The sequence below is a fragment of the Labrus mixtus genome, chromosome 22 (genome assembly GCF_963584025.1).
Source record: "Labrus mixtus chromosome 22, fLabMix1.1, whole genome shotgun sequence".
Classification (NCBI taxonomy): Eukaryota; Metazoa; Chordata; class Actinopteri; order Labriformes; family Labridae; genus Labrus; species Labrus mixtus.
The window spans coordinates 15,411,932-15,439,183 of NC_083633.1; the positions used below are offsets into that span (position 1 = coordinate 15,411,932).

Below are 27,252 nucleotides of genomic sequence, written 5' to 3' on the forward strand. Positions count from 1 at the left end.
TACTCTCACATAAGCCAAAAGATAAGAAACAAAGCGTGCCGTTTAAAAGTAAGAAAAGGAGGAGACAGAACTGAGCTGTCGTGTACAGCTTTTATCCATCACTGTTTCAAGGCATATCTCTGGTAAAAAGAAAGAAGTCAGAAATAAAAAGAGAACCAATGCCACGCTGAGGACGCAGGAATGAGAAAAGTGAGAAGGTAACAAGCAAATTGTTGAGCAAACATTTGGTTTCAAAAGAAGAGTGTCAGAGGAAGTGTAAATACACTTGGCAGTATGTATGCAATTACACTAAAGCAGAATATAAATACAGCCCGGTTTGGCTTAGTGAAAAAACAAACATGCATATCAAAAACACTTCATGCTCAATTTGAAGCCCCCAAGACTATACAAGTTCAATATAAAGTGTGTCTTTTTTAAAAGTATTCAAATTATGGGCAGAGGAATTGTCCTCTTCATGAACTATTCTTGATTGATTTGATGCATTATTTTTCTATTTCACATACCTGATCTTTATCTATTGGTCCCCTCCATGCTCAACATATGAACACAATGCACTGATATGGGACATTAATTATTTGGCTCAAGATGTCTTTGAAGGGAAAATGAAAGTCCACAGTGGTAAAATACTGTGGGTCTGGTTTGTCGGCTTATTGTGGATGATACTGGAGGATGGGAAGTCGACTGGAACATCATGGCAATATTTCATACTCCAGAATCCACATTGAAGAGGTAAACAATATGCAATATGAGCTGAAAATAAAATGCAACTGAATGTTCAGCAGCATGTACCTGTGATGAATTGTAATGCAAAAACAAAAAAGGTAAGATTGCAATGGTACATGGAGACACTGCACTTGGACACAAGTGTTTGTAGTTTGCACATAAGTACTTGTGTGTTTAAGATCTGGGATGTGAAAGGCTTCTGGCGGGGAAGAGCTGGTAAGCTTAGATCCGCAAAATATGCTGATAGGTTTTGCGCCATGGCTGTTTCAGATTCACTACTTTAAACAGGGTAAATAAACCCAGTGCAGACTTCACTTCCTTTGTCCCAAAACACATTTTTAACATTAGAGCCTCAGACGCACGCTACCCTCCATTCACCAAACACGCACGCAATTCAATCTCACTACTATCAACATACACACGCAAAAAAAGTGGGATCGAATGCATACTCAAGATACAAGGTGTTTGTGTCGTTCTGGAAAACCCTGATGCGCCGCCTCTTGAGTGCAAAATCCCAGGTGTTCAGAAAGAAAGGTGTCAGTTTGAAGGTTTCTCACTTCACCATGGTGCCTCTTTTCTCCCCGAAGCAGCAGGCTTGGATCAGAGAGAGTGTAACAGTGGGTACGATGTCGGGGAGGCCAGAGAGGGTGTAGTGGGTGGTGCGGATTTTTGTTGTTGTGGCGATTTAATATTTGGTCACTGTTGGATTGGGTGTGTCACGTGCACCGACGGAGTGGACTTTGTTTCCCCCCCCCCAACTCCTGATCAGTAAAGCCGCTTCTCGTAACTGTGGAGGCAGAGAAAATCAGAGGAAAATTAAGTATTTGGTCTGGTTTAGATGCGGCCATATCTACACCAACGACGGCTTTAAAATTTAATCTACCAGTTCACAGCATGCAGTTTACAGAAGGCCAAAGCTTGTACAAGAATAACTAAAGATCATGACACTTTTTTTGCAGCTTCATCGACAAAGGAAAAATACTGATCTTGATGCTAATCAGGGCCTCTGCAAGGTTTGCTTATATTAACACTATACAGGATGAAGAGCCAAGCTGATTAAGAGCAACGTGATTATAAAATCAACCAAAAAAAAAAAAAAACACATTTTGAAGTTCCTATTTCTACTTTCAGGACTGTCAGATGACATAACCTGCCCTTACTGTCAAAACAGAAAAGTTGTTTCTGATTCTATGGTTCAGTCACACTTCCCTTTCTGGGTTGTTTTTGGGAATGACAAATACAATATTATACAACAACTGTATTCATAACATTTAATGTAATGTAATAATTGTTTGTGCAAGATCCCGACAGAGGACAAAGTAGACACTTACTGTTGAAACATATTAACATAACATGTTTTGTTGTTCTAGAGTAAGTTGCGCCCTACACTGCTTGTCTAGTATCAAGTGGTTTAATGCTTAGGTACTTACGAATGAAGACCATGAACTCCTCCCTCCACCTGTGCAGACATGGTTCGCTTTTCAAACTTCAGCTCTCCAGAGTACATCATGGAACTGAGTAACGTAGAATCATGGTTAAATGTCAGGCACATTAAATTAAATACCTGTATTACAAACATAGTTTCACACAGACACTGCTCACCGGAGGACAGAGAGACTCTTTGCGCCGATGTCCTGGCAGCCGTGCTGGATGCCGGCGATCAGGTACGGTACAAACTTGTGAATGGAGCCCTTGTCCTGGACCGAGCCCGACACACCCTGAGCTACCTTCACCTTGTCGCCCTCACTGTGGAAACGCATCAATCAATTTTCCTCCAAACTGAATGGCAACAATGAGATAACAACATCTTGGATCTTGGCCTTTAATTACTCCACATACCTGAAATAGCGTTTCTGGCTGCTGGTGCTCTTCTCCATGGCGTCCAGGGAGCCCATACCGCGGTACTTCTTCAACCGCACACCGTCTGAGAAGAAGTACTCTCCCGGCGCCTCAGTGGTTGCCGCTAACAAAGAGCCCATCATAACTGGAGTGGGAGAGAAAATAAGAAATTATATTCTTACCTCCTCTGGGTTGTTTTAAACAGTGTTGTTTTCAAAAAAAGCTTACATTTTCTACCAAGCTGTATGAAATATGATGATTAGATAAGGACATTTTTCTGCAATTCAACACTAAAGTATGTGTGTCATGACCTTTAAAATCTCACCAGTTGATGCTCCCAGAGACAGCGCCTTCACCACGTGACCCACAGTCTGAATGCCGCCGTCAGCAATGACTGGAACACCGAAACGCCTGGCGTACTCTGCTACCTTGTACACCGAGGTACCCTGGGGCCGCCCGCACGCCATGACTAGAAGGTTGAAACATATCTGACATGACTGCCATGCAAACAAAAAAAAATAAAAAAAGTACAACAGACATCCTAACATAGCAACATGGTTTGTGATCAGTAGAGCTTATCATATGAAAAGATTATTTCATTAGAAACAAAAAGAAATGATCAGCTGCTTGTCCTCTTGCTGCATTCTTCTCTCTCATGTTCCTGTTGGAGTGCGTGACCCACTGGGAGCACGAGCAAGGCCTGTCACCATAGCAACAAAGAATGGGGCCTTGGCAGATCACCATGACAACTAGGAGTGGTCTCAGGGTATCTGTTACCACTAGCAACAGATAGCCTTTTTTTCACCTAACTGTAGCACGTAGACAGATACAGAGCAGGTACAGCTAGGACTGATTTATGCTCCCTGCGTTTAAATTAACCATGCTCACCCACAGAGGGCTTTGTAAAAACAGGGTGAATACCTTCCTGTGTGATGCAGATGGAGCCGCAGCCCATCCCGACCCGCAGTGCATCGACACCAGCATCAATCAGATTCTTGGCCTGGGCTGCTGTGACCACTGTAGGTTGGTAAAATGAAAAAAAAGGTGGTAAGAAAATGTGCAAAATCTATTACATTTTGTTAAAAAAAATAATGTTTCCAAAAACAACTTAGGGCTGTGTTTGCTTAAAATCAAAGTATTAATACAAAATTAGAACAAAAATAGATTTTGTAAAAAATTGCAGTGTAAGAGCTGGCAGCTGTGAGCTTCCACCGCTGCAATCACTTTGACCCTTTCAAGCTGCTGCTAAAATGTTATTAAACCTTGAGCACCACCTACAGGCCAAACTATCAATGGGTACAGACTTGTTCAGAGTCTTCTATGTAAAACTCTGCAGAATTAGTTCACTGTGAAATATTAAATGAAAGAGTGTTTTTAAAAACACCCACAAGATGGAACTATAGGTGCCATACTCAAATATCACTCATGTCCATGAGGAACTTATTAACCAATAGCAGGATCTAACGATATTAAGTTGCATTCAGATTTTCTGTGCTGTTAAAATGCAGAATTTGAGTCACAGCTAGCTGAGGAGTAGAGAAGGTAAATTATATACTGTATGTATGTTTTTGCAGATCCCCAAAACCCGGGACATTCATTACATGATTAGTAGTTAAACATTTGAAAATGGACCTGCATCGTTAGCATTTTGTGATTTTCAATAGAATAAAATACTTTTTTTTCCAGTCGCATATTTTGTCGTGGAAGTTGTCTTTAAAATCTTGGTAAAAAATATTCCGAAGCTTGAAGAGGCGAGTATTTTCTGTGACAAACTCACCATTTCCACCTGCCACTTGTATTTCTGGATACTTCTGTTTAATATAATTGATCATGTTGATTTGATACACGGAGTTTCCTTGTGAAGAGTCCTGCAGAGGCAAACAGCAAAAACAGTTGGGATTAAAGTACAATATGCAGGAACAAAAGCTTTCTGTCATAAACAATTAATTATATAAAATAAAGTTTTAAATTTCAAAGTATTTTTAGCCATGAAATTCACACATCAGTCAATGATGGACGGTTTAGACATTCATAGCAGTTCCTGTACAGGCATCATCTATCACTGTAGTACCCACCAGTACGACGACATCCACCCCAGCCTGCACCAACAGGTCCAGTCTGTACTTGTCGTCCTCTCTGGTTCCAATGGCGGCTCCACACAGCAGCTGTTTGCGCGAGTCTTTGGAGGCCAGCGGGTAGTCCCTGTTCTTCTTTAAATCCGTCCTGGCGATGATGGCCACCAGCTCGTCGTTGTTATTTACAATGGGCAGCTTGCCTGGTTGCAGAGGAAGTGAACGAGAGGTTAGAAAAAAAATGACAAACAATCAAAACACTGCTGTGACACATGAACTTTCATTTACCTTTTTTACTGCGCTGCAGGATGTCATTGGCTTCTTTCAGTGTAACACCAGCTGGAGCCACAACCAACTCATCCCTCTTTGTCATAGCCTTAAAATGAGATCAAAGTAAAACAAAAAAATTCATGATGGGCCCTTTTATTTTTTGAATCAATCTTGGACATTATGTTTCTCAAAAACATGAAAATACACACACCTCTTCCAGGGGTCTGTCATGATCTTTTTCAGAGAGAAAGTCGATATCTCTAGAGGTGACGATGCCCACAAGCTTGCTGCCCATTTTGCCCGTCTCCGTGACAGGAATACCGGAGAAGCCATGCCTTACTTTGGCCTCAAACACGTCCCCGACTGTGTGTCGCGGACTCATCACGACCGGGTCTGTGATGAAACCCTGCTCAAACCTCTGAAAACCAAAAAGAAAGCAACAATTATCATCTCGTTTTTCGCCCTACATTTGGGCGAAGCAGCAGAGGCAGCAGAAAACCCCACACACAGGACAAGGACAGGTAATTTAACATTAATAAGCACAAACAACAAAAACACATGTTACAAAGAAAACACACACAGAAAAAAAAAAAACACACACAGATGGAAGACTATTACCGTAACCTAAACAGGGACAAGATGAGAGGACAGGTCAGAGGTGTGGTTCATGCGAGAGTTAAATCAGGTTGTCTGAGGTTAAGACTTAAGTCCTCAGAAAGTGAGGAACAACAAAACAATTAACACACTACTACTATTACTTCGACAACACATAGAAGAACATCTTTGTACATGAGCTTACCTTGACCTTGCGGACCTCATTTGCCTGGAATTCCGGTGTGCAGTTGTGGTGAATGATGCCAATGCCTCCCATTAGCTACCAAATTCAAAAGCAAGAATGAGTACATGTCTTTTAAATCAACCAGTAAATGCTTGTCATTGATTTATTTATTTTTTTTTAATCATTTCTGGGAAAGAAGAGGTCTCTTACCGCCATAGCAATCGCCATGGACGACTCTGTGACCGTGTCCATGGGGGAAGAGATGAGGGGGGTCTTCAATGTGATCTTCCTGGTCAGCGCTGATGTCAGGTCCTGAGAAACAAAGAGAGGAGAACACATGCTTGTCTTAGATATTTTGCACATGTACCACCAGGGGGCATACTTCATTTAGAATAAACAAGCTACTGCACAGTCACACATGTATTTGAGTGGTTATAACATTTCAACCTGTTTTATAAACACTAAATATATGAATGAAAGTATCAGGCAGTATTTAAAGACTTATTGTACGGTACTTAAGAGCTCATTTTCTTCAGTAATAATGTGAATACAGGTAGAAGGTAGCCTGCCATGTCAAACATGGCTAGTCGGCGTCACTAGAGAATCAATCAAGTTCTATTTCTTGATAAAATGCTGAAATTGAGGTAATGCATCTTTGTGCTGAAGATCTGAGAGTGTGCTACTTGTTTAATTTGAGAACTTGACATTTTGGTTAAGCAGCACTAAATAAATACTGGGAAGGAGCACACTGATATATAAATCTGTTAAAATAGAATTTAAACATCTACAACAGCTAGATCTGGCAGAGGTGGAGAATAAAATAAATGTGATTTATTGACTAATACACCAAACTCTTAGATGTCAGATTATCCGCAAAATGTCAGACATGTTTTCTTCATCTGAAGATAAAACCTCTTCACCTTTACACACGGTGTGTTACAGCTTGCTCAGTTAGTGTTCAATCCTGGGAGAACACTTAATGTTTGATTTGTTAAAGTAATAACTACTGCTCAACATGAGGAGCTTGTTTCAATATCCAGTGAGTCATTGTTTCACATGTACTGTGCTGAATTTGTCATCTTTCTCTCATTATGCTGTTGCTCTCGTCCGCTTTGTTTCCTAGCGCCTCGTAAACCCATGTGGGCGGCGAAAACTTTGGGTGCATGACAAGTTGAAAGAACAAATGTACAACTACTACTTTCAGCTTGACAATATCATGTAATGTTCCATTGTTATGCAAAATGTCTGCAAGCGAAGTAAAACGCCCAGCACATGAAAATGTCCTTCCACTCAGGGACAGAAACACTCTCATTACAAACACAACAGTCACAGTTCTACTTTCACATCTGATTCCCACAACAGCCAGCGCCACATTTTGTTATCTTCAGCTGTGTGTGTGAAAACACTGACATTCCTTAAACATGGGAAACCTGCAAATGAGTCTTATGGTGTCCAAGCTTTGAGTCCTTTATCAGAGACAGACATAAACTATGGAGCTTTTTCTCAGGCGGGTCTCATGTTGAAGGTAGAAGAACGCAGCTTACATCACTTTCCCAATAACTGAGCACAACTGCACTCACCTGCTAAATTCAACTGAGGGTTAGGAAAGAACAAGAACATCACATGCCTGAAGCATTTCCCACAACAGCTTGAACACACACGTTGTTCCTCTTTGTAACACCGATCTGTCCTATCAATATCTGTACCATCGATCAAAATCACTGCGTAAACTTGTACTATTCAATAGAGAGTTGCCGCAGCGGCCAAATGTGGAAGCATTTGTGTTATTCAAGCTTGAACAGGCTCACTATCCTGTGGAAAAAGTAGGGCAAGACTAGACTCTGTGGAGACAACCAACCCATGACAACACGGTGAGGCAGACAAACATCTGCAATAAGAGCTCTCTGCAACACTGAAAGCAATAGTGAGAGATTAGAGATATCAATTAGATTAAAACCCTCTAAAATGGACGGAGCAGAAGAGAGGGATTTCATGTAAAGCCCCGAGATTAACTCTCCTCTCATCCACTAAGAGAGATGGATGAGCAGCCGAGCAGACACTAGTGTAAACACAAGGGCGAGGGAGCCGCCAGCGGGTGACCACATTGGTCAAAAATAGTGAGGCTCCAGGGGAAAGAAAAAAAAAAAAAAAAAAAGAAGTGACGCCTTTAAACAGGCAAAACAAGACTATTTTTGTGAAAGATGCGGTTCAGAAATGACGCTGAGGTCTATAGTAGAGGAGGTTGTAAGACTCCATTGTAAAAAAAAAAGCTGGTAGTTTAAAATGCAGTCGATGCTACGTTGCGTATTTATTCTGGATCAGTGTGGAAGAAACTAAGACATGGTTTGCTTGTTCCAAAATATAACTTTCCAAGTCTTAACTGGCTTTTGATACTAAAGAGCAACAAACATTGGAAGCAATAACACAACTTGCTGCACTTTTTGTGCTTTAAAGCTACTAAGGGCAGCTTTTGGTTTGGGTCTATTTTGGCGCCCCCTGTGGACAAAGCTGTACCTCTCACCTCTTTGCTGATTTTGCCCTGTACACGTGTAGGTAGTGTATTTTTTTTTTTAAACCAACCATCACAGAAGCTTTAAATATTTTAACACACATTGCTGTACTCACCACTTCGTCTGAGGTAAAGTCGATGAACCCAGGGAGAATCAGGAAGTCACTGAAAGACATAAACACGGTGCAAAATAAGGGGCCGATGGAGGCAATGAAAGTTCATACTTAATTGCATTACAATACCAGGATTTGAAGAGTTCCTCGTGTTTAAACAAACAAGAAAAAACAAATACATTCTTCACATTTTTGCCAAGAAGAGCAGAGCAATGAGGATGTTTTCTCGATTTGTGAACAGTCTGGATCAAACTGTGATTCCAATTTTAAAGATGATTATATTTGAAGAAAAACGGGGTAAACATGAATAATCGGGGGGGAATAAAACATCAATTTTGAGTATATAAATACTTTGCCAAATGTCTTGGTGAAATGTTTTAGAGACATTTTATTCATTAGTTTGTCTTAGGTCGTAAACCATCTGTCCACTCATTCTGTGAAACTATTTCAACTAAGGACATGCAAAAGTTTAGAGCCTGCGGCTAATGTTGACTCTGCCTTTACGTCCCTTCATGGTTCCCAGAGTTTCTCTAAGTGGCTGTGCGCAGACACTGAGTGTAGCTGTGTGTTGGTAAAGAATACATAAATAAAGCTGCAGCTGACCTTTCACAGCTCTGTAAGGAGAAGTTGAACAAAGTGTGTGCAGAACCAAGAGCTACACACAGGAATGGTGTGCTTGTTTTCCAACCAGAGTCTGAATATTTGGTGGTTTTTTTGCAGAAGGGTGTGAAAAAAAAAAAACCAGGCAGCAGATGGGGAGCGAAGGACAGAAGCGGCAATAAGGGGAGCTTTGTATGCTGTGTGGATGTAGGAGGAAACTCTGGGTGAATGAGAAACAGGTACGAGGTTTTGAGCAGCACAGGTGGAAACAACCGAGGCTAAATGAGAGAAGGGGAGCTGGTTTGCTGACAAATATGTATGCCTCAGGGTGGGTGTAGAAAAGAACTGAAATAGTTACACTACATGGGACACAGCAGAGGGAGGAGTCCCTTCACTTTAGAGCCCAAACACCCACAAACATCAACATGAAACACAATCATGAAGCCCAGGCAGACATCTGCTAGCAATTAGCAGCAGCCGCAACCCTCTGCTGCAGCACACAGGCTGGATCTATTGACTCAGGGTCATTGTTGGCTTCAGGTTGTAAAGAAAACACTGGCTCGTTGATGCATTATTATGGTTTTAATTTGAATGTAGACAAATGCATGAAGCCGAGCGGGAGTGTTTTAAAGCCACAACTGGTCTCCCTCTGCTGTTGCAGGTACCTGCTCCACGTCGCAGCTTCTGAGGGTGTGGCACCCAGTGTTTCGCAAGTTCTCCTTCAAGTCGAACAAATTCAATCTCAAGCATGTGAAAGTCTGAGCCCTGTCACTTTAAATGGTTAGTGTCGACAGAACCCTATTATCAAACTGCTGTAAGCAGAAGGAGTGGAAATACTACACTGGATCGGCCAATCAGAAGTATTTGCTCCCTTGCCAGCCCTATGATGTCTGACTTAATCACTTTAATTATGTTTCACAACGCATGGTTTTGTGCTTGCCAAGTGTCTTGCCTTTAAGGCTTTTAACGGTAAAGCCTCTTTGCAAATGTGGAACAATTAGATTTGATCAGAAGGAACTTTGTAGTCTTTGTCCTCGTGTATAAAATGCAGTTCAGTCCTAATGTTTAGTTAACAGCTTAAAAATATCAGTCTGACATTAACTGATGATACTGCACTTTCAAAGCCACTTCCTGGGTGTTGGTAGCAATGTGGAGTTAGAAAAGAAAGAACATGTGCATGGAAAAAGTTCCCAATCATGGCAGGAATATGATTTCTGCACATACTTAAAAGGTCTCTATAGTGCTAGACATTTCTGTGCAGTAGAGATATTTTGCAGTGTATCCTACAATTCAGTTTTAAATAAGTTTTATGGTAAAGTATATAGGTTTTGATTAAGTCATGAATGTATCTATGACAACAGTGTGTATGGAAAGGGCTCAAAAATTCCAAACCCTCTCCCCTGAAATCTTTCATAAAGAAGGCAAACCCTCCCCACAATATTCTGTATTGATTACACATCGGTTTGGAGGGGTCGAGACCGAGGACAGATGACTCTTTCGTCCTCCAACCGAACCCGCTGCCCTAATTCCTCCTGATACCCGCATGATGTCAATTCAGGCTATCATGTGTGCAAACTGTGCTTTGACCGTGATGTACCTCATTACATTGTGGAAAGGTTATTCAATCACACGCGGACACACTCAAACACAATTACCTTTTCTATTCGATTACATTCTTTAAGCAGGGGCAGCACGGTTAGAGCAAAGAATCTGTGAACTTTCATCTGATAATCTCTTCATTCATTCCAATGGATTCTGTTGTGGAGATGATAGTGCAGTGTGTGTCATCTTAAGCATCGATTGAAGTGGTTGTTAGGTACTGTAGCAAACATATTTAAGGGGTACAGCACTGATGGACTTAGGAGAAAGTTACAGAAGAGAACATGCTGTGCTGCTTTTCCCTGCCCAACAACCACTACAATTAAGTTTCACAATGCTTAAGTTAGAAACAAAAAGGATGATAACAGGGATAAGTGAAGAAAATCATTTGTCAAAGAATGTTGAGTTTAAGTACTTAAATGGTCTTGTTTGTCAGCAGAATTCAAAGTAGAGCAGATTGAAGTTAAGTAAGAAGTGAAAAATTAGTGATTGATTAGTACTTTATAAGAAAGAGCACAAGCTGTTCTGTCACGCGTGCTGCATTCACAGGACAGGTTGTGCACTTTGATGGTTAGATGAAGTTAATAATGCAGTTATTTAGCACAGGAAGCAAATTTGATCCCCCATGACCAAGATCAGGTTGAGCATTCAAACAAGCCTTTCATGAATCTTCAGCATCCATGCACTTTAATGACATCAGATTGAGATTTTTGCATGGATTGTTTCAGTCAGAGGAAAGGTTTTTTTTTTTTTTTTTTTTTTTTTAAGATGGACAGTCATTTGCTTCCTCCTTATGAATTTCCTATTCGGAGAGACAAAGGATTTTGAACAGGACAGTTTAAAAACAGTTTAAAGATGACTGTTTTACTCACTTGTAAGTCAACCCATCTCCTTTAGAGCATAGCTCTTCAGCCGTATGACCATCGGAGACAACGCACTGTTGGTCAGATCTGCTGGTTCAAAATGTGTTGGCCATTACAATGCACTGCTGCGTACACTTCACCCACTACTGCGCATGGGTGAGGTTTTAAAATTAGGCGCCTTATTTTTAATGAATCTCATTACTTTTTACTTTGATTTTCTAGTTAATAAAATAACGTTTTTTTTTTATTTGGGGGAAACTTACTTGTATGTAAGGCCGTCTCCAATCGAGAAGAGCTGCTGAGCCGAAAGTCCATCCTCAGGCACGTAGCCTGTACCACCACTGATTAAGTAATCCGCCATGCTGCCAAATGACAATAAAATGCAAATTAAATCATTTGTACACCCCTGAGACTCAGATACACATGTTTAACTCAACACAGGAGATGCTAGACATCAACTCTGCAGGCAGAGCTTAAGTGACCTTCTCACAGGAAGACATAACCATAGCAACATCAACATTATCCAGCCAGACTCGAGTCAATGCGCATGCGTGGCAAGTGCAAGATGCGACCGCTTCCTCTGCTTGTCAAAGCAAGCTATCATAACTAATACATTTTTTTTGCACACAATTTAAAATATAACTTGGTTTTGCGACTTATTTGGTCAAATAACGGGTGGTAAAAGAAAATACCATAATGACATTGAAAAAACATCAAGCCCAAAAATTTTTAAGTTTGCGCAGGGAATCAGAAAAAGCCTAATTTCAGTCTTTGCTTCTGAGAAATTGACATAATATTTCCAAGGCGTGAATTGAGCACAAAAGGTAAATGAAAACAGTGTCGTAGTCCTCATACGACCGCATGTGAAATATGGCCGGGTGGCCCACTAACATATAATTGAGGCGCTTTAGCAAACCTGCAGCTACTGTTTCGATTTTTTTTTTTAAAGGGCGTTTTCCTGGTTTATGTAAAATGCATATTCATGGAAACGATGGTTAATGACCTCAAAATGTCTCACCGAGCGCCAGTGACCTACATTACATTATCAAACATTAGCTGGCTGCTCTGCACGTACACGGCTCACAACATGTTATTTCAGACAAGACCTGTCCTGGTTGTTTTTACAGCCGAGCTGCAACCATACTGCTCATAAATCCCCCTCCCTCAAAAGCCCACTTTACCACCAACCAGCATTTAGAAACAAACACATGATAATTTTAGAGTCGGTTAATATTTATAGTCACCACCCATTAGGCCTACACTCAAAATTGACTAGATGCTATTTTTAGAGTCTACTTATAGTGCACCAAATCCTCTTTTGAGAGTTAAATATTAATGCCGAATTGATGAGTGGTTCTTTCCATTTACAATGAGACCTTAAATATTGTTCTAACCACTAATACTTACTTTACAGGACATCGGAAAAACAAATTTCGCAAAAATATTAATGGAGTTTGGCGTCAGGAGGAAACTGGTCGTCATGCCAGCAGCAGAATGATACTGTATCTAAGCGACTAATGTGACGTCATGTAATGTACAACGTTCCCAGCCGCTACATTTTAATTTAATGAACACATTTAAGATTTGACAGACATAAACAACAAGATCTCTTCTGCAATACTAGGCGATAATAAACCTGATGTATTTGTCATAATAATCCGATAATGTGCATGCAGCTGAACTTTTCGCAGGTCAGACTTGCGCTGCGCACTGGCTACGTAAACGTTTGCACTTCCATGTGGGAGCATGTTAGCATTTAGCATTAGCGGCTCGCTTATTTAGACTCTACCGATGTAAAACAATCACGATACTTTAAAGCAACTATTTCGCCATTCAAATGCGCAATATGTTAAACGACGTTAAACGATGTTGCAAGTGTAAAAGCCATCGTTTTTGTTTTTTTTTCCCGGTGCCGAGTACAGTTAGCGAGCTACCTTATGGAGCTGATGCCCACGTTGGCCAAAAGGGAAGCAACTTTCCAGCTGTGAGTCTACAGACGTCGGGCTAAAAGAATCGAAGGTAGACGAGACACGGTGCTTGCTTCTGTCTCGAAGAAGAAAAGTGGATCGCTCGTGGCTCCCAAGACGTCAAAGTACAGGTCAGCAGCAAAGTGAATCAGAAGTGATTGCCTGTCGCAGCAGACAGTGCGTGTTGGTGTTATGTAGCAGAAGCAGCGTCACATCCCTTCTCATCACAGAGGCGGGTTTAACCCTCTGCCTGGACCGTCTGTTGAAACCAACCGATTTATGAAAGCTGCCAGGTCACTGTTTATAATGTTAGCTTTAACAGAGATCGAAGGTAAAGTAATATTTACTCAAGGTGTAGGCCTGCTAAAGTGCTTTTTAACAATGCATGCGGAAATGTGATGTTTACTCCACTACACACATTAAACTGTTAAGTAGTTAAGAAGGACTTTTCAGATTATGACTTTGCACACCAACTATATTGACCATGCCTATTAATAACACATTCCTACACACAGTTTTTATAGCTTAAATAAGCCAACCTTATGGAAGCCCATTTCCGCCAGTAAAAAGAAATAAAAATAAAAATAATAAAGTCTCATAATTTCAATTTTTCATCTCATAATTTCTCATAATCTCATTATTTTGATTTATCTCATTATTATGACTTTATATCTCATTATTATGACTTTATATCTCATAATTTAGACTGTATATCTCATAATTTAGACTTTTTATCTCATTATTATGACTTTATATCTCATAATTTTGACTTTATATCTCATAATTTAGACTTTTTATCTCATTATTATGACTTTATATCTCATAATTTTGACTTTATATCTCATAATTTCGACTTTTTATCTCATTATTATGACCTTATTATTTTCATTTTATTTTTTTAACAGGCGGAAATGGGCTTCCATACAACCTAGATAGGCAACACTAATAAATTGCTGCAAAAACAGTATTGCAAAAAACGTATCTTAACAGTGTAAGGGCCAATCATATTACAGATAAAGATAAAGGTAAACTTTATTGATCCCCCATGGGGGAAATTTTTGCATTACAGCAGCTCAAGAAAACAGGAGACAGGAATATAATTATTAAAAATAAAAATAGAAGTTAAAAATCAAACATATTTACATCAGTTAAATTGGAAAGTTGGAAAATTATTAAGTATCTACACTGGAAAGAGTTATTGTTATTAAAAAACAGTGATGGCAGATGGAATGAAAGACCTGCGGTAGCGCTCAAATGTAAAGTACTTTTATTTGATTATACTTTGAAACTTTTGCTTGAGTAACACTTTGAATGCAGGATTTTAGGACCTGAGAAGTTCTTTTCAAATTGCTTAGTCAGTTACACATTTTCTTTCATAAAGCAAATGGATCCAGTTTTTATGGTTAATCCCTTGTCTTTGCAATAACATATTTTAGTGGTATTTAATAAAGTACGTCCTCATTTGTGTTGTTTGCATGTAGCTTTGCAAATTCCTCATAAATATTGTCCGATGCAGAAGGGTACAGTGACTGCTTTCCTAAAATCAAATCTTCCACATCTTAAACTTACTTAACCAAAATAAGTTTCTTGTTAAATTTAAGCAGCACTGTCTGAATTTTGGTCACATGCCAATCATCTAAACTGGATTAAGTGTAATGAAAAGCCAAGAGCGACCACGTTTTATTCACATGATCGGTCCTCAGAGCTGTGCAGAGAAGCGGCATGTAACACACCACAGCTCACACAGCTTCTTTCTTATCAACATACACATCTTAACACATAAAACATAAATTAATTTAGATTCAATTTACTGTTTATTGATATTTAATGTTATAAAGATTAAAAATGTGGATACAGCAAGAACCAAAAATTGCACATCCATGTGTTTCTTTCTGCTTAAAAGTGTGGATTATGAAAACAAAGCATGTTTTAATAAGCCCATACTCATAAAACATAAGGTCACTGGGGTCATTACAGAGAATTATTACATTCTATAGCTTAGCTCAAGATTTTCCTGTGAAATCTAATGAGCAAAGTTGTATTTATTTAGCATTATGTAAGGGAAAAAAAGTTCTCCGTGCACTCCCCTTGTGCCTACAGAAGATAAGTTCTAGAAAGTCCCTTTACTGTCTGGCACAGATAAACGGCATGAAACCACACATTCAGACACACACTGTGCTTTTCCGGTAAGCACGTCACACTCCTGCACATTCACATTACTCGACACAATGTCAGCATGCTGCTCTCGTCATCGATAGTTGGCACGAGTTGCTGACAGAAAATCACTGCTGCTTTTTCACACAAGTGAAAAAATGCCTGTCATTGCCTGTTGTACGACTTCATGACACAGAAAATAATATGACCCAATCTGAAGAAGGATTGTTTTGTGAATGCCAAAAAGTATAATCTCGCTGTCTATTTCAATGACGAGTCTGGTAATCAGTCTTCTGGCTGATCATTTTATATAAACTTGCATTTTATAATAAACCAATCCTAATTTGAAACAGATATTCTATGCAAATGGTTGGCTAATATTGGATTTGCAATGGAGCTGCTGAAGATGGTGTAATAGAAACAGCTGTCCAAAGTTATAAAACAGGATCTCGAGTTGGGATTATAGACTTTATTTATTTTGCCATCACCTTCAACTTTGGCAGTCTTAGCCATGCATGATAAAGATAAGAGTCTGTTTATTTAAGTTGAACTGTAAAGGTAATGTTTGTGTGTGTGTGTGTGTGTGTGTGTGTGTGTGTGTGTGTGTGTGTGTGTGTGTGTGTGTGTGTGTGTGTGTGTTCAAATTATAAAGCTGCAGCTAAACCAACAGTCCAGTTATAGAATGAAATGAAGAACCACCCTGTAAGCAGATGAACTTGAAGTCCTCACTTGTTCTATATTAATCTTAACTTTCTAGATATGTCTGCCAAGGTGACTCAGGGGGATCCATTTCGCACTCTGTGTTTGTGTCCAATTAAATGTGGGTCATCGCAGATGTGGGTCAGTGGTTCCTTTATGCACTGTAGCTATTCTGAGCGCTTGATTCGGCCTTCTTTATCCTCCCTGCAGCCTTCACGTTGCATCGCAGGACTGTCTGTGCACACGTGGGGACCCAGGGGGGCCGTGTTAAAAATAACGCCTGACAACTCAAGATAAGTCATATTTTGTTGATTTGCCATCTGCTCGCGCGCCAAAAGTATTATCTAGAGAGCCTTCAAACAAAAATGAAGTGTGTCGTCCTATGCAGGGGATTGAACCTCAAGGGCATTTGCAAACTGATCTGAATGAAGAGTGTAAACTGACCCCACTGCAGTACACTCATTTACATGTGCTGCCTTATGACAGCAAGGCCAGTGAAAGTGAAGTCAGTTTGTCATTTTATTTCACATGAGATAATATCTTTTTAGGCTTTAAACTTTTGTGCTATTCTTTTTCTTTTTTCTGCAGAGTATATTTGAAGTATTGTATTTGTATTTGCACCTGTACCTTTTTTTTTTTTTTAGCCAAGACCTATCATCTGTCCTTGAATGCTAAAAATTGTTTCAACATTTGTTGGATTTTCTTCACAGCTCTGACGCTTTTCAGAAAATTAAAAAAAATCTGTGTCAATCAAATAGTTTTAATAACCTTTTCTGACACATGCTGCTAAAATGTTCAAATAAAAGAAAAGTTTGATATCTTCCCAGAAAACTCACCTCTCTGGGCCTAAGCCGGCCTGGATGCGCGTGGCACTGTATCGCTGGGCTGCAGTTTCGTGTCCATGGCCGTGGGAGGTTTGCCGGACATAAAGCTCACCCTCCCGAGGTGAAACACTGGTACGCTGTGGCTGAGTCTCTCCCACGACTGTGTGATAATTCACCTGCTGGCTTCCACTTGATCCATCTGCACCAAAGTGTTCATAACCGTACCCCTCCATCATCTGATCAATGTCAGTCTTGGAATCCAGTGAGCCTTTTTTTTTTTTTTTTTTACAGCTTCTTAAACTGATTTTTTAAAGTCAGAAAAAGTATCCAGCAGTTTAAGGTTACATGTCAGACTTCTTTTTTCCCCACGAATTTACATGAACTTCAAGTTTAGCGAAATTGCGTTACAATTTGCAAAAACAACTTTTTTTCTTCTCCTCAACACTCTTATCTGGGTTTCGTTGCCTGCCTCCCAGACTAGATACGGAGCAGCATAGGTGTTCCCACAGACGAAGAAGGAAAAAAGAGACCGGTATGAGGCGACTCCTTTTGCCCTCTCACAGGATGCACCTGCCTACAAAAAGGCACCAGCCACCTCTAGGCGTGTCAGTAGGAGAGGGCGTCGCTAAGGAGATTCTCCCACTGAGAGGGTGTCACCTTGGATATGATGCCAGCGGAGGAGCGTTGTTGTGCTGTCTTTGAAGCGTTGCAGGAGGGTTTTTCACAGGGTTAGAATTGCCCTGCACTGTACTCACATGTTGGATAAAGCAGTCATAGCCCACAGCGTTTCTGCACAAGTTGAAAGGAGTGAGTGGTGTTGTCCTGCTGAGTGCTCCATGAAGCTCTCTTCATGTCTTGCCTGCTCTCTATGTATGGGTTAATCCCGCTTTCTATCAACGGCCCTTTCACAAAGCAGATTTAGAGTGAACAGGACTAGAAATAAGCTCTGTGCAAAGAGAGCAGAACAGGATCATCACTGTAATGTTTCAGTTATATCGTGGGCTCTAGTTAAACCAAATCACAATCAGCAAACACAACACACTTTCTGCACAGGAGTGTTTCATTTACGCAGCCATACATTTTATTTGCTCCATTTTTCCTGTGATACGAGTCATTTGCGGTTGTTTTCTTGAGATCTTGACATATTCATCTCGTTCTTCCGAGACAACAACTCCCTGTTGTTTTTCCCTGTGATGATGATTTATGTGTCAGTTGTTTTACTTGACACCTCAGCTTGTTTTTCTTGTTATCCCAGGACAACAAATCTGCTTTTCCCATTAGAAAATAATAATGTATCTCATTATCTTAAAATAAGACACCTTGTTTTCTCGTGATTAATGGATCATATTTTGACGGTTCTAAAAAACAATTTGCTGGCCACTGTGCTTGACCAACACATGCCACGCTGCCATTTGCCCACACTAATGAGTTAAGCCTATTTCTATGTTGTTTTGTGCCTTTGCAACTCGGGGGGGATACAAGTTAAATACATTGAGATCTTGAGTAAACTTGGGAAATTACTCATTATCACAGGAAGACAGAGTCAATCAAAAGTATGGATGCATGTCCACTTTTTGACGTTTTTTCAACACCAAACCTGAGTGATAAATTGAGCCTTTCAGACCAGGACCTTCATAGCTGATATGTATAGCTTGCTATCCTTTATGCGGGCTTTATCATACATTTTAGTTTCCAATCTAAAGTGAGTAAAACAGGCAACACATAAAAAATAGGCTCTGGTGTACCCACTCTTTTTCCCATAAAAAAACCTTCGGAGTCCAAGGTTAGACCCACAGTCTAACATAACGTGTACATGTTCTTTGAAGCTGCCGAGGGAATTTTGCACCAAAGTGTTTGAGCGTCACATAATTACTGGGTTTGGAATGATTTCCTTTTAAAGGATGTTCCCAGTAGTCTGCAGATTTACACACAGCACTGTCCCTTTTGTGTGAAAGTCTGTTGTTGTCTACATCAGAAAATGATTTGTAACACATGTTTTTTTCGTCGAATGTACATATACAGAATGTATGTTTAGAGCAATTTAATAGGCTGTTTTATTTTAGTTGTTTTGTGTGAAATGTGTATCCAGTTTAGTGGAAAGGATTCCCCCTCCACACACACACACACACACACACAGGAGGGCAGTCACCCTCATCACAGGGATCACCTCCAGCTGACTGACTGTTTGTGACAGTTGGTGAGTGGTTAAGATGGAAAATCCTCTTAGCCTGTGCTCTGAGGCTTTAAGAAGTTTCCAACTTACAACTTGCATTCGTCGTAAACACATGGTAACGTCAACCCCTCACCCCACACAATGAGGACGACAAACAACATCTGCCTTTTTAGTACAAAGTATATAATGTTGATTGATGAGGTGATTTAAGGTTCCTCTAAGAATAAAGCAGCCTACATGTATGGGATGAAATTGTTTATATTTGACTCAATAAGGTTGATAACACTCCTCAACTCTCGTGTGCGTGTCCTCAGGCTACGCTTTGTCCTCTCGTTCAATTGCATTAATCATTATGAATGTCATGTGCACAGTGTGGATACTCATTGACTGCCTGAGACAAATCAGAGTCATGAGATTCAACGTAAGGGTAACCATTCCCAACCATTTTCAGTGTGAGTGTGAGAGTGTGTGTGTGTGTGGTACTACTGGATATAATACTGATTATATAATCTCTCAGATTAGTCTACAGTCGAGCCGCAACTAATATTAGGTCACACGAATATGATAGGGTGCACGCCTCTTTTTAAGGAAGGTATCTGATTTTTTTCATACAACAGGTTTATTGTCCCGTAAAAGTATAACTTGTAGTGACAGTTAATCATTTATTAATTTAGCCTTTTATAGATTTATTTTACTGTGATTGCTGCAGGTCTCTAAATATTACTTTCATACTTTTCTTACAAGAAAGAAAATGGGGTGAATCAACTAATGCAGAGCAGAAGTAAAATTGTACAGTATGAACTCATAATATTTCAACATCTGGAGTTTGGTCTATGTCAGCGACCATCGCCTGTCCTCTGTGCATGTCACACACATTACTCGGGTACAAAGAACATCGATGATGATTCATCAAAGCCCCATGTAAATAACCAACCAGTACTCCAGTTCTTTAAATTATCTGAAAAAATCTATATAAAACACAAGATACATGTTTCAAATAGATACATGTACATGTTCCATATACTCACCTACTGGTTTGCCAAACCCTTAAACAGACATACAGGTTAAATATAGACACGTTCAATTTGTCAGACTTGATTGCATAATCAAATTTGTTGGTAAACTTTTTAAATCCACCTTCAATCATTAAAGACGTCTCTGTTCCTGTAGGCCATCAGTGCATTCTTAAAAGATTTAATTTGGGGCTTTTTGCCTTTATTTGACAGGACAGTGGTTAGAGTAGGAAACCAGAGAGAGCAAGTGAGGGATGACATGCAGGAAAGGAGCCACAGGTTGGACTGGAGCCAGGACTTTCCCACTATGAGGACTATAGCCTCCGTACATGGAGTGCAACCTGACCACTAGGTCATCTGCAAGCATGCATGAAACCTGTACTCTAAAACAGACACCCTTAAATAGAATGCAGCCACTATTAGTATCATTATTTCTATTTAACTGATGTGACTCATTCAAATATTTACCTTGAAACAGTAGGCCTACAATACAATTGAATACTGTATAACAGAGATTATCAACTGATCATCAATCCGGCGCCCCCAATGCTTCCCATCCGGCCCCCAGAATATAAATTAACTGGGGTGATTACACAATAAACATATAAATAAAATCCCAAGGCTGAGATATACTTGGTGACACCAACTTCCTCACATTGGGCTTGACAGCTGTCAAGGTTATGTTCAAGCTGTTTTTAAAGTCCCCTACAGTGTCTGTCAAGAAAAAAAGCTGGCCCCTGTACACGTGTAGTTGATGACCCCTGCTGTATGACTTATGATACAACAGAACTCTTTTGGATAACACATTTTCACATGTCAAATAGAAATAAAAAAACAGGTGAAGTTAATAAAAATGAATGATGGCTGAATTCCATTTCCGTGTAGCTGCCTCATTTTCTGGGTCCTCCCATTGTTTAGGTTGTTTGAATAGAAATTTGCCTAGTTATTAGTTTATCTTTACTCTTCCTACAGTAACTATTCAAAAAGGGCTGATTGTCTTGAGAAATTATAATGTTATGAATCATAAATACACAGCATGAGGTCAAGTTAAAGCCCAACGTTTTACATTTGACCTCCTGTTAAGATGCTGTAAAGCAGGAGTGATCTCTAAGCAGGAGCCACGTCACACCTGCTCTGAGCTCTTTAGTGTCACACACTGACATCTAGTGGTACAATGTGTTATTGCACTTATACTTTATATTAACCTGAGTCAGGGATTTCTTAAGGTTTAGATCTCTTCCTTTTTCATGTATAATAATATATTTTACACCTGCACAGAGGAAGTCAGACTCTTCATATCCAGCATGTCCATAGCCACTGCAGTGTTACAGTTTGATATGTTTTTATTTGTTCAGTCCAAGTAAAACATTTTCAATCTTTTTATTGATCGCCGGATTTCTATTTGTTTTGATGCTTTGTCATTTTGAAGCGTTTCAATTCATCGTCTGTCTGAATAATTTTAACCAAAGCATGAAAGTAAAGAACTTCTTTCATAATTGAATTGACCCAATTAAAGCTCTAAATGGCCTCGGCCCCAAATGACATCAAAGATCTGTCGACTCCCTTCCCTCCTTTGTTTTCTGAGATCTGAGGATGCAGTTCAGCTGGTTGTTTCAGATCTTCTTTTGTGAACCCAGATGACCTGGCCTTTGCTGTGTGAGTCCCCATACCGAGTTAAATGAAGAACTAAATTACATTTATCCTTAAAATTCAATACAAAACTTACATGATAGTACATTTCTCTTAAACAGAGACCACATACATCCTGTTTCTTTGGGTTAGCGTGATTTTTTTTCACATCTACCTGTTTCTGTTCCAAATGTGTGCTCACTACTCTGTCTCTGCTTTCTGTCTCTGAAAGTAAATTCATTTTAGCCAATTCTATTCTATTTATTAGAAAATAATAATACAATGTACAATGTCTACAATGTATTTGTGCTTATGTGCTTCATTCTATATGTTATTTTACTTGTTGTTTTTACATTGTGTTTTTTACGCTTGTACAGCACTTTGGTCAATCGAGGTTGTCTTAAATGTGCTCTAGAAATGAAGATTGATTGATGTAAAGTCATTGTGAGCTGACGTAAGCATGCAGCAGGTAATATTCAGTAAAAATTCACCGCAAGGAAAGGGAAGTGGTTTATGACGTTTGTATCCTGCGACTGCTGTGTGACCCCTCGTGCGTTTCTATACTCATAGCATCAGACTCTGTTGCTTAATCCACACTTTCTTCTGCGTTCTTTTTATGACATGTTGTCTTGTCATATCGTAGCGTACCGTACCGTATTGTATCATACAGCATTATCTTATGGTATTATATCTTAACATATCATCGGTATCATATCGTACTGTATCGTTTCATATCATAGTATGGTAAGGTATTGTATAGTATCCTATCATCCTATGCTATGGTATTACATTGTGTTGTATCATCGTATCATATTGTATCACAGGATATCTTATCATATCATCGTGTATATGGTATTGGATTGTACTGTATCCTATTGTATTGTGATCTGTTGAACTCAATACTTTACTATACTGTTATAGCTTGAGGACACAAACTATGATTTTTTTTTGTGATCAACTTTTTATTGAAATTTTACATAAGATGCTTATACACATGAGCTTCAATGACAGAAACCCAAGACAGCATCATCAAACATACAAACTATTTACAGATCGCCGTTGCCTTGATGAGGAAAAATATACCTAAAATTTGAAACAACGACAAAATTACTGAGTGAAATTATGATATGCATGTACACACATGTATACATATATATACACCCATACACACACATGCACACGAAATAAAACCTACAGACACAGCACAATAAATAAAACTAAAACAAAGAAACAGATAAAGAATAACGTAAAAATAATTCAAGTAAACAATTTCACAAAAGTGTAAGTTTACGTTTTGTTTATAATACCGGTTATATTTGTTCAAGAAAAAGTGGATCTGAAAGAGTTGAAATAAGGAAATCCCAAGCCTGTAAAGTGGATGCCCGTGCCTTATGAATTACAGCTAATGATCTTTCAATAAGAGAGATGTCTCTAAAATAGTTAAACCATTCCTCTATCGATGGAGATTCAACAGAGAACCAAGAATGTATTATAGTCTTCTTTGCACAAACTATGATTTTAAGCCTTACTCTATTTTGGACTCAGAAATGAAAATGTTTTACTTGAACTGCTTTGAGCTCTTCCAGATTTTCTTCAGGCGCATTTTACTGCCATGTTGAAACCCCTCATGCTATTCAACATTTTTACATCAAGGTTGGTGTTACTCATTTTATGTTCAAGGGCACAGTTATTGGTTGCTGGAATTTGTCCTCTTGACATATAAGACATTGTTTCAAGAATAGTTTCATGAGTTTTCTTTGTTACTAATTCAAGGCCGTGTTCTGTACGTTCTGTTCAGTTTAACAATCTGAAAGGCCGACGCTGGGCATTTCATGACCTCCACTCTGGACCTTGTCAGTTGTTTATGAAATAGCCAAAAACAGACGGAAGGTGTGCCTCTCTCTTTTTTTGTCCCATTGTTTCCCCGACCTTTCAGTGTTTACCAGCTACATGGCTGAAGGTAGCCTATGATTAACGTTGCTTAAGGAGCTCTTATTTCTCCTTCAGAATAAGTTGTTTTAAACCCTGGCAGTGAAGTGAACAAACAAAAGGATTGAATCTGCATGTAAAAGAGTAATCTGACGTTTTGGCTGCCTTTCACTTTGTCCCAGGGGCGTGAACATTTCACTCAGATTGTGTGAAAAGTTCAAGTCCCAGACTCTAAAGCTGTTTACACAACTCAACACTTTTTTTTTTACCATGAGAAATTCACTGGAAAGGAGTCACTAATACTTAGTAACAATAGTCTCATTCCCAGCCGTTCAGGCTTGTCTGTGTTAATAAAATGTTGCATTTATATACTTCACATTTTTTGGTCATACCATATCTTGTGACCTGAAACACCATGTAAAACAAAAAGAATGTTATGTTTGATAGTTGTTTTACTCTCATGCCACATGTAAGGTGTGGATTTAAGAGTGAGCCATATGTCTGGCCAATTTTCTTTTTTTTGTGTGCTGGAGTCTCCTCGGAAACACAGCCCGGCCTCGGGGGGGGGGGGCACTCACTCCTGTTCTGCTCCGCTTATTTTTCTGTGCGGGAATTTTCCAGAGAGAAAATCCACAGTCTCCAGTCTGGCACTTAAGTAAACTGGAAGTCCCTTTGGTATTTATTTACGTTGGGTCCTGTAATAGACCAGCAGTTTTATTTACAAATTGGTCGGAAAGGAACAGGTCTGAGCTAGTCCATTAAGGTGTGTGTGTGTGTGTGTGTCTGTGTGTGTGTGTGTCTGTGTGTCTGTGTGTCTGAGTGTCTGTATGTACTCTATTCGATTATTTTTTCAGTGACTCAGCGAGATAGACGTCACATACATTTCTCAACACTTCCTTTGTATCTTCATACATTAACCCAAGAGCTTGTAAACATATCAAATAAGGAAGTGATAAGATATTCCTTTATTCATCCCACAACGGATGTTTATATATGGTGTGAAATATCGTCTTAGTCATAACCCCTCTGGTTTTGTGGGGTAGGATTTTCTTTCTTTTTATGATATGGTATTTCTCAATTTCTTTCAGAGCCTACCCTATCCTTGTTTTGGTTAGCCTATTGGCATCCTGGTTTTGTTTACATTGTATAAGTTACTGTAAATTGCCTACATGCACTGCATTGTGGGTCTATAACAGTTTAGATTTAATACATGTTGGTGAACATAAATGAATATAAAGGCTACAATTAAAATAGGGGTATATGTGAGAACGGTGAATGATTTGTATCTGATCAAATCTGAGAGATTGAGGTTAGTTTGGTTGAATTCATAACATAATAAGCACTTTTTTTCTGTCAAGACAGAAATACGTTTCATCGAATTCCTTGAAACTCCATCCCATTATGAAAATATGCATTGGCACACAGTGGAAATCCCTGAACACTCCTTTCGAGCTGCTTTGAAGGTACAGGAAATGGAGCTGCTGCGGAGTCCAATAGGATACGACGACGTGATGTGACGATTACGCATCTTAATGAAGAACAGCTTGACGCGTCGCTCTCACAGAAGCAGACAGCAGCAGCAGCAGCAGTGAGAGAGAGAGAGAGAGAGAGACAGACATCAGCTGGATGACTTCAGCTGCTCTTAGATGAAGATCTTTGTTTTAACGAGTACAGAGAAAAATCCTTCTGAACTGAAATCATTATCGACCGTCAAATATCGGCGGCTTCCTTAAGGCTGCGTTGTTTGTTGTTGGAAACAGCTTCAGCTCCAAGAAAGACAGACACCAACAGATAACCCGATCTTCTGGTGAGTTATACACGCATGGAAAAAATAATAATGTATATGTATAATGCCTTAAAACAGTAGAAATGACAAAATTCAATTTACGCTGTGTGGTCTCGGATTTTGCTTCCCCAAAACCATGTGGTCTTTCGCCACGTTGGTACTGACTCCAGGTTCCCTTTTCAAGCGAAGCCACTTCATATGAACTTTGAAGAGTTTTAAGTAATAGGCCTACTATTTGTCACCCAGACAGTTGCAGAAATACGATTGTGGAAAATTGCTTGAACTCTTATTACACCATGTTATGGCTGGTCATAATGGGTGAGTAGGCAAATGGATGTTTTTAAAACCAAAGCATGCTGGAAAAAAAAAACTCTCGAAAGAGCTGTATGATACCAAAATATCATCTAGTCCCGCATAATTTAAGCAGCATCGACATCAAATTAAACAAAAGTTTGAGAACAAAAAACAACGACTACAATTAGGATGGTTTTGTCTTGCTTGTCATCTTAGATTTTATATTTCCTACAGCATTTAAATGCACCAATAATTCATGTCTTCCTGTTTATGTGGACTGGTAACTGTAGCGTCCTTACAGATAAGTCCTTTTTAACTTAGTTTACTATTCAGCCTGAAATGGGCTGTAAGTAAATAAAAAATGGCCAATTTTATTTATTCATGTGACTAAAAGAAAAATAATAGGTTTGTCCTACTTCTTAAAGAAAATCTAACAAACCAATATGTTAATTTCAACTCATTTTTAACTGTGATCACTCTTCTTCTTTTGCATTCAGTCTTCCTTTACCACGGGAGCCATGGTAGCAGAAATCCTTAAACTCTACTTCATTGGAACAGCGCTGAGTGTCCTTGCATTTCTTTATGGAATAACGGACTCCATTGGCGGTCTGATGTACGTCCAGGACAGTCACAACATTACGACACTGGACCGCCACACACAGGGGCAGATCTCCTCGGATAACCAGCGGAGAGGACCCCCTCTGACCAAAAACATCGGCTCATGAGGGAAAGTCCATCATCATGACGTGTGGATGGACATGCTTGACACTGTGGCGATGGATTAAAATGCTGTGGACTCTTGAAAATTACAGTACTAGTCAATAATCACTCAAGTTCGTCTAACCTGCTGGACGTGTTTGGCTCTTGGTGAAACCTCTGCCCCATGTCTCTGTTTGTTCAGCTCTTACTATTGGCAGTCTAACAGTGTTGCAGCTAAATGTGTTCACGTAACTACAGATGTGATAAGAAATGTAACAGCACTACTGATTGCACTAGAATGTTGATGATGTTTTTTCACCTTTTTCCAGGTTTAGTTTTGTATGTGTTTACTCTTTAATAAAGGAATCCTGTTGGAAGTGAGCGTAGTGAGACCTGTGAGAAATAGACAGAACAAGTGAGCTTCTTTGCTGTTGCAGGATAAGCTGACTCAAGTGTGCAAAAAGTTTCCCATACAGATTGCACCACCCTCCCCCAACCCCACACATTCATTTAGGAACATGTTAAACCTGTGTTCTCTAAATAATTGGCCCATGAGGAATCTTTACTAAATAATCCTGACAGAAACTAAAACAATTGAAAATGTGTCTTTATTTTCTGAATAATTGTATGAGTCATTGAGAAACAAGTACAAACAGCAAAGTGTAGAGATATTAATGAATTAGCAACTTTAAGCTGATTATCTTGATCATCATCATACT

The 27,252-nt window shown here is 39.4% G+C and overlaps 1 protein-coding gene and 2 long non-coding RNA genes across 8 annotated transcripts; 2 read left to right on the forward strand and 1 right to left on the reverse strand.

Moving 5' to 3' along the window:
• The first annotated feature begins 10 nt into the window (after positions 1 to 10).
• On the forward strand, positions 11 to 917 carry LOC132956808 (uncharacterized). The gene is made up of 2 exons (XR_009666085.1): positions 11 to 587; positions 678 to 917. It is a non-coding gene; the product is annotated as an uncharacterized LOC132956808 (long non-coding RNA).
• impdh1b (IMP (inosine 5'-monophosphate) dehydrogenase 1b) lies at positions 685 to 17,532 on the reverse strand. Of its 6 annotated transcripts, none has more exons than XM_061030450.1 (16): positions 17,023 to 17,532; positions 11,630 to 11,728; positions 11,376 to 11,453; positions 8,308 to 8,356; positions 5,893 to 5,994; positions 5,704 to 5,778; positions 5,116 to 5,322; positions 4,923 to 5,010; positions 4,638 to 4,837; positions 4,340 to 4,430; positions 3,484 to 3,579; positions 2,888 to 3,031; positions 2,563 to 2,707; positions 2,326 to 2,469; positions 2,154 to 2,237; positions 685 to 1,510 (listed from the first exon to the last, which is right to left on the reverse strand). In XM_061030450.1, the coding sequence occupies exons 1-16, from the start codon at positions 17,244 to 17,246 to the stop codon at positions 1,489 to 1,491; spliced, it is 1,848 nt and encodes a 615-aa protein (XP_060886433.1). In that variant the 5' UTR covers positions 17,247 to 17,532; the 3' UTR covers positions 685 to 1,488. The 6 variants fall into 6 exon arrangements, with proteins under 6 accessions (XP_060886433.1, XP_060886432.1, XP_060886436.1 ...); XM_061030449.1 differs by having other exon boundaries at positions 11,376 to 11,456; XM_061030453.1 differs by lacking the exon at positions 17,023 to 17,532 and adding an exon at positions 13,302 to 13,535 and having other exon boundaries at positions 11,630 to 11,730.
• Positions 17,533 to 25,311: 7,779 nt separating this feature from the next.
• Positions 25,312 to 26,910, forward strand: LOC132956624 (uncharacterized). The gene is made up of 2 exons (XR_009666051.1): positions 25,312 to 25,561; positions 26,332 to 26,910. It is a non-coding gene; the product is annotated as an uncharacterized LOC132956624 (long non-coding RNA).
• The last annotated feature ends 342 nt before the right edge of the window (positions 26,911 to 27,252 follow it).

Coding starts and splice junctions, on each gene's coding strand:
- impdh1b (XM_061030449.1), bottom strand. CDS start 17,246: ATGATGGAGGGGTACGGTTATGAACACTTTGGTGCAGATGGATCAAGT. Junction 8,357..11,375: donor GGAGATGGGTTGACTTACAA/GTGAGTAAAACA, acceptor TATGTCTTTCAG/TGACTTCCTGATTCTCCCTG. Junction 4,838..4,922: donor CCTGCAGCGCAGTAAAAAAG/GTAAATGAAAGT, acceptor CTCTGCAACCAG/GCAAGCTGCCCATTGTAAAT.